Source organism: Poecilia reticulata, chromosome 17 (genome assembly GCF_904066995.2).
Source record: "Poecilia reticulata chromosome 17, P_reticulata-male-v2, whole genome shotgun sequence".
Classification (NCBI taxonomy): Eukaryota; Metazoa; Chordata; class Actinopteri; order Cyprinodontiformes; family Poeciliidae; genus Poecilia; species Poecilia reticulata.
In genome coordinates, this window is record NC_088846.1 from 6,856,701 (window position 1) to 6,873,685 (window position 16,985).

General features: G+C 41.1%; 1 protein-coding gene across 2 annotated transcripts in view; it reads left to right on the forward strand.

Moving 5' to 3' along the window:
• Positions 1 to 16,572, forward strand: part of LOC103478964 (MAGUK p55 subfamily member 7-like) — a 30,081-nt gene extending 13,509 nt beyond the window's left edge. For both annotated transcript variants that reach the window (XM_017310174.2, XM_008433136.3), the window contains 11 exons: positions 3,783 to 3,860; positions 5,005 to 5,204; positions 5,301 to 5,359; positions 5,866 to 5,877; positions 6,253 to 6,306; positions 10,201 to 10,374; positions 12,134 to 12,214; positions 12,328 to 12,421; positions 12,527 to 12,635; positions 13,196 to 13,336; positions 16,191 to 16,572. In XM_017310174.2, coding sequence (XP_017165663.1) covers positions 3,783 to 3,860; positions 5,005 to 5,204; positions 5,301 to 5,359; positions 5,866 to 5,877; positions 6,253 to 6,306; positions 10,201 to 10,374; positions 12,134 to 12,214; positions 12,328 to 12,421; positions 12,527 to 12,635; positions 13,196 to 13,336; positions 16,191 to 16,421 — 1,233 coding nt within the window. In that variant the 3' untranslated portion in view covers positions 16,422 to 16,572. The remainder of the gene's footprint in view (positions 1 to 3,782; positions 3,861 to 5,004; positions 5,205 to 5,300; positions 5,360 to 5,865; positions 5,878 to 6,252; positions 6,307 to 10,200; positions 10,375 to 12,133; positions 12,215 to 12,327; positions 12,422 to 12,526; positions 12,636 to 13,195; positions 13,337 to 16,190) is intronic.
• Positions 16,573 to 16,985: the final 413 nt, after the last annotated feature.

Here is a 16,985-nt window from a genome sequence, read left to right on the forward strand (position 1 = left end):
AGCTAAGCAGAGCTGCATTCAGCTGTAAAGTTTGTTTTTATTCAAACTTCAGCAGTTTTCTAGTTGTTTTGGTGAGGTAGTGACATCAACTTGTGACATCACGCGAATTGATGTCACAAAGATATCACTCTTAGGAAACAAGAGTGACATCACAAAGCTGCACTGTCATAACCATTGCAGAAAACAAGAGCAAGTACTAGGATTGTCACCAATTTCTAACAAACAAAAGGACCAACAATGAGTGAGAGCAGAAAGCCATCGTTTTCTTATTCCCTGAATGAGAAAACACAACAGAGATTAGCTAGAGAGACAGCAAAACTGGAAGGCATTCTGAAAGACGTGAGCAAGGTGACTATTGAGAGGCAGACCCTGATTAAGTCAAATGAAGAACTAAAGATTAAAAAACAACAGGCTGCATACGAAAAAGAAAAGCTGCTTCAGGAAAAAGATGAAGAATTTAAAAAACTGTTCAGTGTAAACAGAATTTTAAATGAGGATAATACCAACCTGGAGATGAGAAACACCGCCCTGGAGAAGGAAAGCACTGCTCTCGAGCAGAGAAACACCGCTCTGGAGCAGACCAACACTGCCCTGCAGCAAACAATCACTGCCCAGGAGCAAGTAGATGACACTCTGGAGGAGATAAACGCTACCCTGGAGCAGATAAGCGACACCCTGGAGCAGAGAATCAACGCCCTGCAACAGAAAAACGGAGCCCTGGAGGAGAAAAAGACCACTCTGGGGCATAAAAACACCAATATGAAGCTTAGGAACAGGAACCGGGAGCGGAGTATCCACACAGTGGAGAAGAAATACAAGGCCCTTGAGAAGGAAAAGATCGCCCTGGATCAGAGAAACACCGCCCTGGAGCAGACAAACATCGCCCAGGAGCAGATAGGCAACGCTCTGGGGAAGGTAAATGCCAACCTTATGCAGACAAACAACAGTCTGGAGCAGAAACACACCGAAGTGAAGCAGAAATACACGGCCTTGGCGCAGAGAAACACCACCCTGGGGTTGAGAAATGTCAACCTGGAGCAGGGAAATGCCATCCTGGTGCAGAGAAACACCGTCCTGGAGAAGAGATGCGTTGGCCTGAAACATAGAAACGCTGCCCTGGAGCAGAGAATTGCCCCCCTGGAGCAGAGAAACACCGTCCTGGAGGAGATAAACGCTGCCCTGGAGAAGGAAAAGACCGAACTGGAGCAGAATTACACCGAACTGGAGGAGGATTACGGCTGTCTGCTGGAGAAAACCAATGAGCTGCTAGACAAACACAGCATCCTCAGACAGGAAAACGACATCTTGGAGGAGGAAAACGACGCCCTGAAGGTGAATCGCATCGTCCTCCAGCAGAGAAGCCTCTCCTTGCAGCAGCAAAACACTGTCTTGCAGCAGCAAAACACTGCCTTAGAGCAGCAAATCAGCGCCTTGGAGCATATAAGGACTGAACAGCAAATTGAAATGGAACAGCTGAATAATAGGCTGAGGGACGCAGAGGAGCAGCAGAACCAGCAGAACCAGCAGCCATCTGTATTCAGACGAGTGGTTGGAGGCATCACTGATACACTTGTAAAAATGTATGAAACAGACACGCTGAGGTATTGGGTTCAAGTTTGGTACTTCTAAATAAATTAGTGTCATGAGGGCCAAAGTTTCATGCTTGATTGTCGGTGGCAGAATAGCTTGAGGCCCGCAGGACTGCGGTGCTATGGGAACTTCACTCCATCCAACTCAGGTCAGTGTGATGATTGAATGAATTATGTTTATGTCCACTAGGTGGCGAGCATGAGTTTATGTGAATGCATAAATGTAAAGAATAGAACAAGAGAAGAAGACAGTTAAATTTTTGATATTGAAAAAGCATATGACATGCTTTGGAAAGAGGGCTTATTAATTAAGATGGATAACATGGGAATAAAAGGGAAAATGTTTAATTGGATTAAGGATTTTTTTAAAGAATAGAACGATAGAAGTAAGAGTTGCGGTAAATTGTTCAAATATTTATGCTATACAAAATAGAACTCTACAAGGTAGTGTATGTAGTCTGTTGCTTTTTAATATAATGATTAATGATATTTTTGATAATATAGATTTTAGAATTAGTAAAGCATTATATGCAGATGATGGGGCATTATGGGCGAGAGGAGGCAATATTAGTATTTAAAAAAATAGAATGCAATCAGCAATTAATAAGGCTGAAACAGGGTCACATGAATTGGGGTTTCATTTGTCTGTTGAGAAGAAACAAGTATGTTTTTCAAAGAAAAGGTTAATCCTACAGTAGATCTTAGGTTATATGGGAAAAATTTAAAGCAGGTAAATATTGTAAGGTATCTAGGTGTAAGGTTTGATGAAAAACTTTAAGATGCATATACAGAAGATTATTGATAAATGTAAAAAAGGTATAAATATATTGAAATGGGGCTGCACAGTGGCGCAGTTGGTAGAGCTGTTGCCTTGCAGCAAGAAGGTTCTGGGTTCGATTTCTTTCTGCATGGAGTTTGCATGTTCTCCCTGTGCATGTGTGGGTTTTCTCCGGGTACTCCGGTTTCCTCCCACAGTCCAAAAACATGACTGTCAGGTTAATTGGTCTGTCTAAATTGCCCCTAGGTGTGAGTGTGTGTGTGTGTGTATGTGCATGGTTGTTTGTCCTGTGTGTCTCTGTGTTGCCCTGCGACAGACTGACAACCTGTCCAGGGTGACCCTGCCTCTTGCCCGGAACCTTAGCTGGAGATAGGCACCAGCACCTCCCGACCCCACTAAGGGACAAGGGTGTAAAGAAAATGGATGGATGGATGGATGGATAGTGTGGTACAAAAACAGCAAACCATAAGTTTGTGAGTGGTAAAGCTGAAACCGAGTGAGGTTCACTGAGTTGCTACTGCAAGTCGTCAATAAAATAATGTCCTACATAGGCTCCCGTAGCCTTTTAATGGAGGTTAGAGCTCATTATATCTTCATCTTAACCGTGTTCCAGCTGTAAGCCAGATACTTGTTACGATTTTCCTGTTTTAAAGAAGAATGTGTTTGCAAAGTGACCCTGCGGCACTATTTTTACGACTACCGTAGAGAGATGCAAGCAGTCCGAATGCGCAAATAAAAAGTACATTACTGTAACTTCCATTGCAATGCGAACATGTGGCAGCCATGTTGCACAGGGAGACTGGGTCGGTGGGGAAACTTCTGGATTTCCAACTGAACTGAGTTTAAAATCAACTCGCGTGTCTCCTTCAGTCAGAACCGCAACATCAAGGCCTTAAGATGGTTTCTAAAATGAACTAGGTTTTCGATGCGTTTGCTAGATATGGTTTTAACGTTAGTGTTTTTATAAATTGTATTTATTTATTTTGTTTTCTTCCTTATAAGATATGCATAAATCTCAAGAGCTTCCTCATTTACCATACTTGATTGGTTTATGTCACTTTACATAAGTTTTTTATTCTTAGTAATAACTATTTATTATCCTTGATTTAGTCATTTTCATCATGTTTTTATTGTGTATCTTGTGGTTAATGCATAACTGTAAGCTTTTTGCAAATATTTTTGAAATATAAAGTGAAGATTGACTAAAAAGTTATCAGACATGTTTAAACCGTTCATTTCACTTTATGTTTCCAACCAACTTTCCATTTGAATATTATTAATTAGCCGGTTAAAAAACAAACACACAAAAAAAAATCAAAATATCAGCAGATTTTTTTTTTATGGTTTCCAGTTATGAGTCTTTCTGTTTGAATATCCTGGACATGAAATACATTTCTGTTTTTTATTCTGTGTAGGCTTGTTCTGAGGGTGCAGTTAAATTCAAAATCATTCCTGGATCCACCAAAGAGGAAATGACATCACGTGTTACAAAGGTAGAGCAAACAATGCGTGCCTTGTTTTTAATTTTCGTTTAGCGTTTAGCGCGGCTACATGAATTTATGGAGAAAAGTCGACTGGAATCTGCATCCCTTTGACTTTTACACTCTGTTATGTCAGAACCAGAAACTTCAATGTGTTTTATTAGGATTTTATGTGACGCAGCAACACAAAGTAGCACATAAATTATGGAGTGGAAAGAATTAGGCCCTACTTTGTTTGTGTTGGATTCATTTGTTTTTTTTTTTTTTTATCATCCAGTTTGCTTGTCATTGCACTGCAAAAACACAAAATAAATTATAAAACTGTTTAGATTTTGCATATTACTTGCACTAGATAATATAAAAATAGATATTTTCTTGTGCAAATATCTTAGTACAACTGAAATAAGACAAAAGTAACTTTCAAGTTAGTTTTCAGCAAGATATATGAGATTGTTTTAAGTAAATTATTCATTATTATTGGTGAGAAAAAATTTACTAGTTTCACATTATAACAAAACATTTTTTCCTTGTTATAAGTAATATTTTAGCAATTTAAGGGAATTACTGACTTAAAACAAGCTCCTATGTCCTGCTGAAAAGTTACTTATGAGTTAGTTTTGTCTTATTTCAAGTGTACTAAGATATCTGCACGAAAAAAGACCAAAAATACTTGTTTGTTCAAGTTTGTGTTTTTGCAGTGTATATACTACAGCCTCCTTCTCGACATCTGTTGAGACAGTCAGAATCCCTTGGCACCGTCAACCGTTTGGGCTCCATTTATTTAAATAAAAAAAAATTGTTATGCTGTGCAGAAAATATTTGCAGGTCTACACTCTTTGTGTTCAGAAAGAGTAATGGACCACAGCCCTGTTGTGCGCCGCGCACGTTGGACGGGGGAGCTGGAAACGGACTTGAGAGCAGGCAGCGTTCGCAAATTATTTTCAATAATTGGAGTCGTTTCTCAAAAATGAGACATGGGGGGAAGTAAAAAATGTTGCATTTGTTGTCAGAATACAGATGTTCAAACAGCAGCCAGAAGACAGACATGAAAAAAAAAAGAAGTCGTTTTCCATTTTTCTCACCATTTTGGGTTTTCAAAGCCTAAAAAGAAAAATAAATAAATAAATAAATAAAATAATAAATTGCCACTCCTCAGGTGTTTGTGCGGGCGCTGTTCGACTATGATCCCACGGAGGATCCGACCGTCCCGTGTAAAGACGCGGCCGTGGCCTTCAAACGAGGCGACGTCCTCCAGATCGTCGGCACGGACGACGACGACACCTGGTGGCAGGCCCGTCGCCTCGGAGACGGCAGCGGTCGGGCGGGCCTCGTCCCTTCAAAGCAGCTGCACGAAAGGTGATCTTCTCACATCGCCAGTCGCTTGAATTTTGGGAAAGAAAACCGCAGAAAATTGAACAAATATTTGTTCTGTTTTTTTTTAAACTCTTGCAGAAGAGTTGCATTGCAGCGACCTAGAGCTCTGTTCAAGCTTCACAACGTCAAGCCGCCAGGTGATCACTTTTGTTCAGGGGTGTCCAAACTGTGGCTAAGGGGCCATTTTTGGCACGTGAAAGGATTTTTTTCGGCCCCTGACCACAAGTTGAGAATGGTATAAATTTGATCAACAAAATGGAAAACAATCGCTGACCCAAAAATTTTCGAAATTGTCAGCCGTTCTTTTAATAAAGCAACTTTCTGAAGCCTTTTTTATGTTTTGGATCTTTAATAATACACAGATTTTATTTTACAAAAAAGTTTATCGTCGGGAGAAAAATAAAATCATCGTAAACAAATTTTAGCATTTTTAATTTAATGAATTCTGTGCCAAGTCCATTTGTTTAAATTTGCCAATTTTGGCCTCCAGCAGAAAAAGTTTGGACACCAGTGCTTTCGTTCATAAAGTCACACCACCTGAAAAGCATAAAACACTTTGTAAAGAACATCTTCCAGGATGAGAAGTGGAACCCACTGCAGGAGAATGACTTTTTGTGTTTTTTTTTCTCCACATGCTCGGCAGATGACAGGGAAGGTACTGTCAGTACGCATTTTGTTTTTCTGAAAGCTCTCCTTTGGCACAACTCATAAAATAAATGCGCATGCGATGAATCGCTTCACGAGTTTAACATTTTAAAACGTTGACTTTTCCGAGACCAGTGTGTATTTCTCAAGGTTGCTTCTCCCCCCAAAATAAGTGAAATTTTTACGAGCCGTAGCTATGCTGCAAGTAAGATTGTTAAAAGTATCCATGAACTGAACGGGCTCCCTTATACGGTACTCACAGTTACTTAAATTTTACAAGGCTAACGTATTTCAGAACGTTTGTAATGAGCATGAAGTTTATGTTTCTAGATCAAATTTTTTTTTTTATTAAAGGTTTTTCACATTATCTGTTTCTCTCCTTCAGTTTTTCCAGTCCCAGAGGACGTAGACTACAGAGCCATAACAGGAATCCACATTGGTGAGACGCTGGACTTTCAAAGCACACTCACTCCTATCTGAAGACAGTTTTTAAAAAAATTTTCACTATTTTATTCAACAGTAAAAGTGTTCTTGAAGTGATTCAGCTGTGGAACGGCAGAACATGCTGCTTTAAAGTGAATATTTGCAACTTTTAATCCAAACCACAAAGAAGACTGCTAATCTTTTGGATTATCTTCAGCCCTGTTAGAAGGTGTCATATTCACAAGGATTAGCGTCTGAAATCCACAAGTACTTCAAAATGTCTCCAAAGATACTTAGAACTGCCTATTTAATAATCCAAACACCTAATATGCCATTAATACACCCAGTGAAAGCCATCTCACCACTAACACAGAAGCTAAGGTCCACACTTTTTGCTATTTCCGCTCTTGGGAGTACGACCAATCAGCTCCAAGGAAAATGAATGGAGCTCCTGGATTGGCTGCTTTGGAAAAGAGAGTTAAGTGGCATTATTTGAAGTCCTGCGTATTTTCTGGATGAAAAAAAAAATCAGCAAATTGGTGAATTTTCCACAAATAATTTGTTGTAGTTCGATCCACAAAAAAATCTGTGAATAGATTAAATCCACGAAAACTGATCAGCAAATTTGTTTTCAAGTTCGATTTGTATGGCTCTAATTCTTTTTTGATTCAATCAAATCAGATTTATTTCAGTTCTAATTACAATACAGTGTATTTTATTCAAAACAGTCGTGGTTAAAGGTTAACCTTCGTCCTATTTTTTTTTTTGACTTAAAAATATGTATTCCTTCATCTTCTACATACCAACAATTCCCCAGACTTTGCCTTTGTACTCAGGCACTTAAAGACGTTTGCACCCCATGAAATATGTTCTTTAGTTATTGAGAAGTGCTATTAATAAACCAAATCCGTGTGGGTCTCTTGTTTGCAAACTTATATTTACAAGGGTGATGAATTTATTTATCAAAGTAATATTAGCTGGAACGTATCCACTATTGATACCTGAGTGAAAATTGACAAACATGTTGGAAGACAGAAGGATGAAGGTCAAATCTGAACTTAATCTCAAACTCGCATTGCAAATGCTGTGGAAAGTACGTTGCCACAGCAACAGTTCTGTCTGTAAAAGTGCTGCAAGACGCCATATGGAAGGGAATAAGAGTGAAACTGAAACCACCGTAGGGACTGAAATCACTCATCGGACACTTTCACACCTCGTCTGTTAGTTCTGGGTTTCAGAAGTAAAAACGGTGTTGATGAAAGGAGTCCACATCACTAAATGTTTCAATTCTTTATCGAGAAACGTTAACATTCTGATGCTTAAGCAAAACTCTTTTCACTTGAACAGGGAAATTAATTTCGTTTTGCTTATCGAGCAAAAAATCGAAACAAAAACACATTTTCTAGACGAGGACAAAGTTAGGATGCCCTCCTCTCCTTGTGAGGCTAAAATGGCACGAGTGAGAAAACGTCTCCGTCTGAAGGTTTTACACTCGTCTCTCAAAGTCAACGACATTTCATAATGTCTTCTTGTAATTTCTCTCCAGCAAGCTTTATAGTCTGAACTTTGTGTTTCTGTCAGAGAGCAAAAGTTTCCTGGTTTCAGTCTCTCTTCAGCAGTCCGGAACACCAAACTCAGTATCGAAAGATTTAAACAGCTCAATCCATCAAAGTGCTACAAAATGTCTTATAACGTCTGATGTGAGGGTTGTACGCACTGATACATTTTCTAAATAACATAATTACAGTAAAATTACCAACTATGATTTACCAAAAACTTCCGTTTAGCAAAAAAATATCCACGGATTACTGGTTTAAGCAAACACACAGTGATGTTTAGAGCACCGTGTGAATGGAGCTCACTGCCACAAAACATCAAACAAAATACACCATAAAGATAATACATCCTTTTAATACATGTATATGTGTGTGTTTGTGTATTTACGAAAGTAGAAACGTCATTGTACATGCATGAGACTGTCATAGTATAACACAAAACAGACTAAAATGAATGGATGAAATATTTTCGCAAACCTATCTTGAGGGATGCTCTTATTTTCTCACACGGCTGTACATGTTTCAAAAACAACTCGAGAACGCCATCATGAGAAACATCTGATTACTGTATGGAATAATATCCTTTATAATCACTTATTCGTCTCTGACTTAGGTTTTTAAGTCTTTTGTGATGCAGAATGAAACTCAGATCATTTCAGCTGTACTGGCTCAGTGCAAGACTCATTTACAGCATGTCCAGAACGATCTGCAGCAGGATTCATTTGCAAACGACCGAGAGATTCTCTGATAGAGAGACTTAAGACTGAAGAAACATGAATTTATGTTACGTTTCAGACTCAACGCAAATGTTTAAAGGGGATTTCCAGGCAGGCACACAGTGCCATTTTACAGTGCAATCAAGTCACTATGTTAACTTCAGTTGTTATAAAATTGCTATATATCAAACTTGACTTCATAATTTAACGCCTTGAAATTGGGTCTCTGTCACTTTAAAAGCTCTTCTGAAACTCCACCTTCAGGAAGTCGCCACAACATGGCTCCTCTGTTAACCCTTTAACGTTTTTTTTTTACCAGCGTTGCGCTGAGAAGTAGCTCATTTGATGAAATCTACAGCTGCTCAGCTCCACCAGGTGTTTTTGCTAATTGCTGCTGGCTAGTCTGAAGGAGCTGAGTGGGAGGGCTGCTCTGTGACGCGGGAGCTCGTAACCTTGGAAACCGCAACTCCGAGGGTGAGCTGCGCCTCAAAGGAGGAGCTAGGTCCAACCCGGGCGTTTTGCACAGCTGATTGGTTGCTGCGGGAGATTAAAGGATTTCTCAAACATGCCTGAAAGAATCAAAGCAACACTCCAAGTGTATTTTTGATGTGGAAATGACATTATAACGCGATACAAAGATAAGAAAACGATCCATTTCACATATTACTGCCCCTTTTCTTTTTTCCACAGAGGAACATTCTTCTTTATGGGCCCAAAAGGAACACATTTAAACATGCTAAAGGAGTTAAAATTAGTAAAAAAATAAGGGCAATCTGGCCTTGCCACCAGAGTGGTGGTTCTGATTGTGAGCCAACCCAGAGGAGCCAGACCACAGACGCGCTACAGCAGCTGGAAGTCAGACAGAACACCAGCACAGCGTGACGGACCGAGTCGTGTCTTCACCGAGACATGCTCCCGCGTTGCACAACGGCAGCGCTCCAATGGCTCCTGAAGCAGGGGCCGCTCGCAGTCTGCCACTCAGTAATTCCCCGCTCTGTGTTTAGCGCAGAGGTTTATAATTTGTCCCGTTAAACAAGCCGTTCCCGACTGGCCCGCCATCAGGAACGACGCTGAACGACCCGAGCAGGCCCTGAAACGAAGCGATACGTCAAAACAAATGACCGTAATTTTGCTTCAAGATTTATGAAAATTTGATCTGATCTAAAACATTGAGCTTTTAAAAACGTTGGGGGGGGTTGCGTTTCTGCTTCAGGAGGAAAAGATGGCGGGTTCATAAGCAGAAGGTTCTGACGCTACGCCACACAGAGCACGACGTTACACATCAGACATGTCAACGTTCTGAATAGTAACTGGGTTTTTACCATCTGGACACAGGATTAATTTAGTACTTTTTATAATAATTGTGATGAAGTTTCCTTATGTTGTTTTTACTGTTTGTATTGATTGTATTTATTGACAAAACTTAAGTCATTTGTGTAACCTTTGTTCGTTTTTACCTTTTGGTTAATTCTGGCACATTTACACAAAGGTTCATTAATGTAACTCTTACAAAGAAATTATTAGCTAGCTATGGGTAACTAATAGTTTTAGCCATAACTGGCTAATTAACAGTTAGACTTTAGATTTCTGCAGTTTCAGACGCTTCTTTAAAGACTGTTGTCGGTTTTATTCCTCCAGCCGGTCTGAGAAGGAGCTTCAGACTCGGACGGAAAAGCAGCAGAGCCAAGAAACCTGCTCAGTTACGGAGGTGGAGCTCTGAGACTCATGGTGCAATCTGTCCCCGTACTTATATAGAGGTGGTACCCTACCATAAGGAGCCAAAGGACAGACACCGCCTCATTGTCCTGGTTGGTACGTGAAAAAAAGACAAAAATGCATATGAATCTGTAAGGCTGAATTTCTGTCTGATCTGATGTGCATCAGCTTTGTGATATACTACACTGACGTGCTGTACATGGTAAAAGTCGGTGGGAAAAAAAAAAACAACCCGTGGTGCTGTGGTCCGTTGAATTCTGCTTTATATCTGCTCCCTTTATGGCTAAGCGAGAACACGAAACACCTTCACCCTATTTGTTTAAATAAAACATATCAAGCCTGTTGTTGATCAAAAGAAAAAAGTAACGCCTTGATGAAGATTTATGTCTCCACCTTTGATCGGAAAAATGATCCCTTCCCCATCAGACCCACGTAAACAGTGTCAGAAATCTGCGAGTCAAAATATATTGCGTTCACTTAAGCAACGCAGCGGTCCAACCCCGCATTCACTCCTCCTGCCAATCCTGCAGGTCTGCTCTGTGTATTTTTGAGCTCTATCTCCCCACAGGGAATTCCACCGCGAGCGCCGCCAAAGGTCTTTTTAATGTCATAATAGGATACAACTGAAGGTCACAGAAGAACCGAGGGGGAATAAAACAAGGGAGGAAATGTGGGGAGGCGGAGGAAGAAAAAGTAAATTGTCAAAAAGTGAAAGACAGGAAGGCAAGAAACACCAAGAGCTGAAGAGATGTAAAAGCAAGGTCAGATAGGGAAGAGATAAAAGACAGCTGACTGGGAGGACAGAGACGAATGCTCACAAATCAGATCCCTCACGATGTCTGCCAGAAGGTTTATCATCAAACTGGAACACTTAAGACAGCTTGGATTTACATTTAGATTCCTTTAATTGAATTGGGGTTAACCTCGACTCCGGGTCCCGTTTTACTGTCGACTGTTGCTGGGGACAGTCGACATTGTTAGGTCATCATTAGGAATATATAGCTCACTGGTAATGAAAAGTTACAGACGGGAAAAACCTAAACCCGAGTCTCCCCTTTTGCGAGACAATGAAGACCGTTTTTGTTCTAATCCAGGACCGCATAGAGGATGTTAAACCAAATTAGAAGAACATCGTTACCGTTTGCATCGCTTGCACGTTTCGTCTTAAGCTAAAGACCCGTTTACCGCCAGACGGCATGGTATGTGTACCCTGTAGCTCTTACAAAAGAAATTAAGACTGGAGAGCGTCCAACAGGCTTGATGATAGTCCTCTGTGAGATCTGCATAGCAGCTGTGGAGCACATCAGCGGTGAAAGAGTAGCAAGTCCATAAACTGGATATTTGGTTATGCATCAAACTCATGAAACCCAGTGATGGAAAAGGCAGGTATGACAGGAATCCTGCTTTTAGACTGCGCCCCAATAGAAACCAATGCAATCTGGCTGCGCATCAATCCCAGCTGCTACAGTACTGAACATGTGGACGAATGCCTGCGTGCGTGCATGCATGCGCGTGGGTGGGTATGTGTGTGTGTGTGGACTCCATCCTGCGTATCCTACATTATAACGACACTGATACTGCACAGCTTTGCAGATGGTACATTTAGATACAACGCTATGGCTTTTCCAGAGTGTAGGAGCATTAAGACCGATCAGACAGAAGGCTGTTTGAGCATCATTGTTCGAATGAAATCAGAGCTCCGTCTGTCTGACTTTCATTTGCTCTCTAATTCTCTGATGATAAAGACAGCTGTGTCATTTGCCATTGGGCTCCGCTCAAGGAAAGCATTACCGCACGGCGATATTGAGAATTAAAACCCACATTCAGAATACAGTGTTCTGATCCATGTCTCCAGGGCCCAGCGGGGTTGGCGTGAACGAGCTGAAGAGGAGGCTGGTGATCTCCGAACCGGACCGCTATGGCGTCAGTGTGCCGTGTAAGTTGCACATCTTGAGGTTTCATTACTTTCAGCTTTTACGTCCGGCGTGCCGTGTAAATTCTCTCCCCGCGAACACAAAGCGGTGTCCCGTCTCTTTTCCCGTTTTGCAGACACAACACGCGAGAAGAGGAGGCAGGAGAGCGAAGGCCTGGATTATCATTTTGTTTCAGTTCAGGCGTTTGAAGAGCTCATCCTCAACCACAGGTGTGGGATAAGTGGCCCTACTTGAGCTGTTCGCCCACTGCAGGTCTTATTCAACCATTTGAAGACTTCTTACCCAGTTTTCTGCTTGCCTCACCGGGTCTGTAGGTTTGTAGAGTATGGAGAGTACAGAGGTAACTACTACGGGTCTAATCTGGACTCGGTGCAGAGAGTGATGGCTGAAGGCAAAGTCTGCCTCCTGGATGTTCACCCAAGCGTAAGCATAACCCCAGCAAATGTTCACTCAGTTTTGACAAACACTGTTCTGCCAATGTCAAAAAAATAAAATTTCTCAATTGCTGTGTTTCCATTAAATAAGAAATGAAATTAAAGTAACGTGAATGAGCTTGTTCACGGGAGAAGTCATTAAAAATTGTGGTAGCGACAGATGTAAACGGTTACATGAGATATATTATATATTCAGCCACGGAGCTAACGATCATCATCTATGAGCCAATCAGAGCAGAGGTTGGTGTCTTACTCTGAATTTCGTGAGGGATGTTTCGGATTTTCACTTGTTATGAAAACGTTGCCCGAATCAGAAGTGGATCACAAAAACATAAAAAAATTTACAGAAAGGAAATCAAAAGCAAAAAAATTGAAAAACAAAAAAAAATTAACAAAACCTTTCCGTACGAATTGCAATTTCTTCTACAATATAGCATTGAAATTACATTGATAGACAAGAGATGCTCACAAACCATTAATCCTCATTTTTTTTATGTTATGCATTCATCTGAACTTATCCTTTTTCTGTTATTTTTTCCCCCTCTGCAGAAAATAAAGCATGTTTACACTTCTGAATTCAAACCATACGTAGTGTTTGTGAAACCGCCAAGGATTGAGGAGCTTCGCCTCACTAGGCGGAGAGCTAAATTTGTCTGTGATGAAGACAGTACGCAGGTCAGGATGTTTTCAGTAAGTACATATGGATACTTGTCAGTTCACATAACAACTTCCATCCATCCATTTTCTGTACACCCTTGTCCCAAGTGGGGTCAGGAGGGGTGCTGGTGCCTATCTCCAGCGAACGTTTCAGCGAGAAGCGGGGTTCACCCTGTCGCAGGGCAACACAGAGACAGACAGGACAAACAACCATACACACAGGGTCTTTCTCCATGCAGAAAGACCCTAGGCCAGGAATCGAACCCAGGACCTTCTTGCTGCAAGGCAACAGTGCTACCAACTGTGCAGCCCACATAGCAACTTCATGCATTTAATTCTACCTATTATTTTATAATAATAGATATAATTTTAACATTGTTAGCAGCTAATGGTTAGCCAGTCATGGCAATCTCATAGTGTTAGTAAATCATTGTGTTTTTTATGTCACTGTAATACCATTTCTGTTTTATACAGGTTACCCAAAATTTTGCTACATAATCAATTTAAAAGGCAGTCAAACATAGATACAACTAGCCGTCAAGCTAACAGCACATATCTTTATATCTGGGGCCCATAATGACATTGTAAGCCAACTTTACCAAACAATGAAAGGAACTAGATAGCGCTTTGTGAGACAGAGTATATTATTGATGATTAATGTCATAGACCAACATAATGTGTATTATGAACTGTAAGAAGAAAGAGTATACAGTTTTAATACCTTTTTCTTTTTTGCAAAAAAAAAAAGAAAAAAGAAAAACATCTGAAGGGTGTGGTGTGCATTTGTATTCAGCCTCCATAAGTCTACAGTTTGTAAAACCACCTTTTGGTGTCAATGTAGCACCGTTTTAGGGTTTGCCTACACCAAGAACTGAAGCGTTGCCCATTCTTTCCAAAATATCTCAAGCTCAGTCAAATTTATTGATGGTAGGTACGATCCCATCCGTGACCCGAGAGAGCATCACTGATCAATGATTTTAAGTCTTCTTGTCACAGTCTTGGATTTAGTGAATGTACGTAGGTTTTCCGACCAACATTGAAACAGCACTGAAACTAGATATATGAAGTCAGGTGCTTATTGCATGCCTTGAGACTTGCAGGCCAGTGTGGGGGTTATAAACCAGGCACACCTTGCTTTAACTGTGTAATTTGCTTCTTAGACACTTTCAAGAGACAGGAGACATTACGGGTACTATGCGGGTGGCTTTTTCTTTCCCTTTCCTTGGCCGTTTGCCCAGAAAAACGTTTGCATTTTTGTAGATGTGCAATGTTTCTAGTCAATGACTGAAAGCAGGTGGTGGTTCAGTTTATCTTGTAGGGGGGTTTATTCCCTCAGAGTGCACATACTTTTACTAAGAAAGACAAGTAAGCTTTTTCCTAATTACCATATGGCTTCACATTCACTGTCGGACTCAGTTTGTCCGTGTGGCCCTCATTAGAAGCGTGATGCAGCAAGGCTTCGGCGCTTTGCCTGACACCAACAACCCAAACCTTCAAAGAGTCCGAGCCAATCCAAAAAGTCTGCTTCCAACTGGAACCACATCTGGTCTGAAAAGGTCTCGTAGCCATAACGCGGAGCATGTAACTGCTGTGGCATGCCTCACCGGTGCAGCTCTGCAGTCATGGTTTTGAATCCTGTTGTGTTTGAGTGCTTCAGGTTAAACTCAAACAACCATCAGCAACAGCGAGGACCTCTGTGAATGCAGGTGTTTTAGTGGATTGCTGGTTTGGAGAATACAGGTGTTTTAGCAAATGTGAAGACATTAGCAATGACATCAAAGAAGCAATTGTTTGTTACTTGTCAATCTAGGATGGGTTACAAGGCCACACTCATACACTTAGGAGACTTTTTTTTCCACACATTCAAGATAGTTGCCAGTCTTCACATGGATGTCCAGGAGAATTTACCCCAAGGATGGTCTGGGAAATATTTTTTAAAAATGCAAAAAAACCAAAGAAACCAAAACTTTAGTTGAACTTCATGAAACGACAATCAGAAACAGGGAAATGAGAATTGCTTGCTTGGAGGGATTGCCAGAAGACGACTTCATCCCTTCAAAAGCAGATTAAGTTTTGGCACCAGCAAAAGAGAGAACGTTGGCACAAACATGTCACAATATCTGTCGAATACGGCGGTGGAGGCTATCAATAATTCAAAAGAGTTAGTTTAATCCGTTTTTATCCATTCCCTACGCTAAGGTCTAGCTTCACATTTCCAGAAACTATTCAGTACCAAAAGGAAATGCATATTTGGACATTTTTAAGCAAACATGACCTGCCTCAAAAAAACAAAGCTGAACCGATTCAGGCAAAGGTATATAAAGGCATTTTCCCATTGTTCTGATTATCTTTTGCCAAAAAGGGCTGAACTAAAGGACCGGGCCCACATTGCATGAATAAAAGCACCTTTAAGACTCTTCCATTTTTCCAGCACAAGCTGTTCTCCAGTATACCCACTTTAAAAAGATGATTAGGTGTGAAATAATCACGGTTAAGTATCTCATAGCGTGTCAACTTTCCTAGTGCCTCTCTTATGAACCACCTAACATATTCTTAGAAGTAAACCCTAGATTAAGGGTTAACTTTTCTATCTACTGGCATCAAACAACAAAGTCCACTGATTGGGGCATAAAGAAACATGACAGCTAGTGACAAGATGGAGACGTACCAACACGCCACGTTTGTTGTCAAACCGGTACGACGCTCGGCCAGTGAGAGTCCAACTGGCAGTGGAAATGTTGTCCGTCAGTAGTGCGGAATATACCGGAGATAAACAACATACAAATTATAGCCACCGGTGTCCGACCGCTTAGTGGAAACAAAGCGGACGTAACCTTCCTTTTTTCAGGGTGCTCAATTAGATGGGGGTGTTTTTCTGGGTTGACAGGAGGAGGACTTTGAGGAGATGCTCGACCAGGCTGAGATGTTGGACAGCCAGTACGGCCACCTGTTTGACAAAGTGATCGTCAACGGAGACGTCGCCGTGGCATTCAGAGAGCTGAAGGCCGACGTCGAGAAGCTGGATGAGCCAGAGGTCCAGTGGGTTCCCGCAGCGTGGATGCGCTCGGCACCAACAAAAGCGTGGAGAAGCTGCAGCAGCTTGACTGGCTGGATTTGAATGGGGATCGCTCACGATTGCATCAAATATTCCTTAAGGGCCCCTTTTAAATCTTGTTTAATATAGTCTCCTTAAAAGTGATGCACACTATGTTCCTCTGTGCATAAGTGCTGTGTTTGAGTTGAATAAATTTAGATAATAATCTCCGTCATTTTTATTAGTTTTTCATGATTCCCAGCTTCCCAAAATTTTTACATTGGTGATCTAGTTTAATCAAATCCATGTCTCTCTCTCTCTCTGTCTAATGCTTTTTCCAGTCGTCTCAGACTCAGATTCTCTTTAAGCATTTAGTTGACATAACTTTAATTTGTAGAGCGAAGAAGGGGGGGGGGTGGAACTCGATCTTGTGAAGAGTTTGCGGCCGAGTGTCGTCCTTTGCTGCCAAGTTGCAAACATCGGCATGGAATTATTCTGACAGCTGCTGCACTTCAATTAGCTGTAATGTGTACCAGTGAAACATTAGTAGCAGCCCGTGAGGCTTTCTGCCAACTATGTGCTGGCTGTGTGAGACGCACATAAACAGGAAAACAATCGTAGATCAGAGCTGAATCACAGGTATCCACG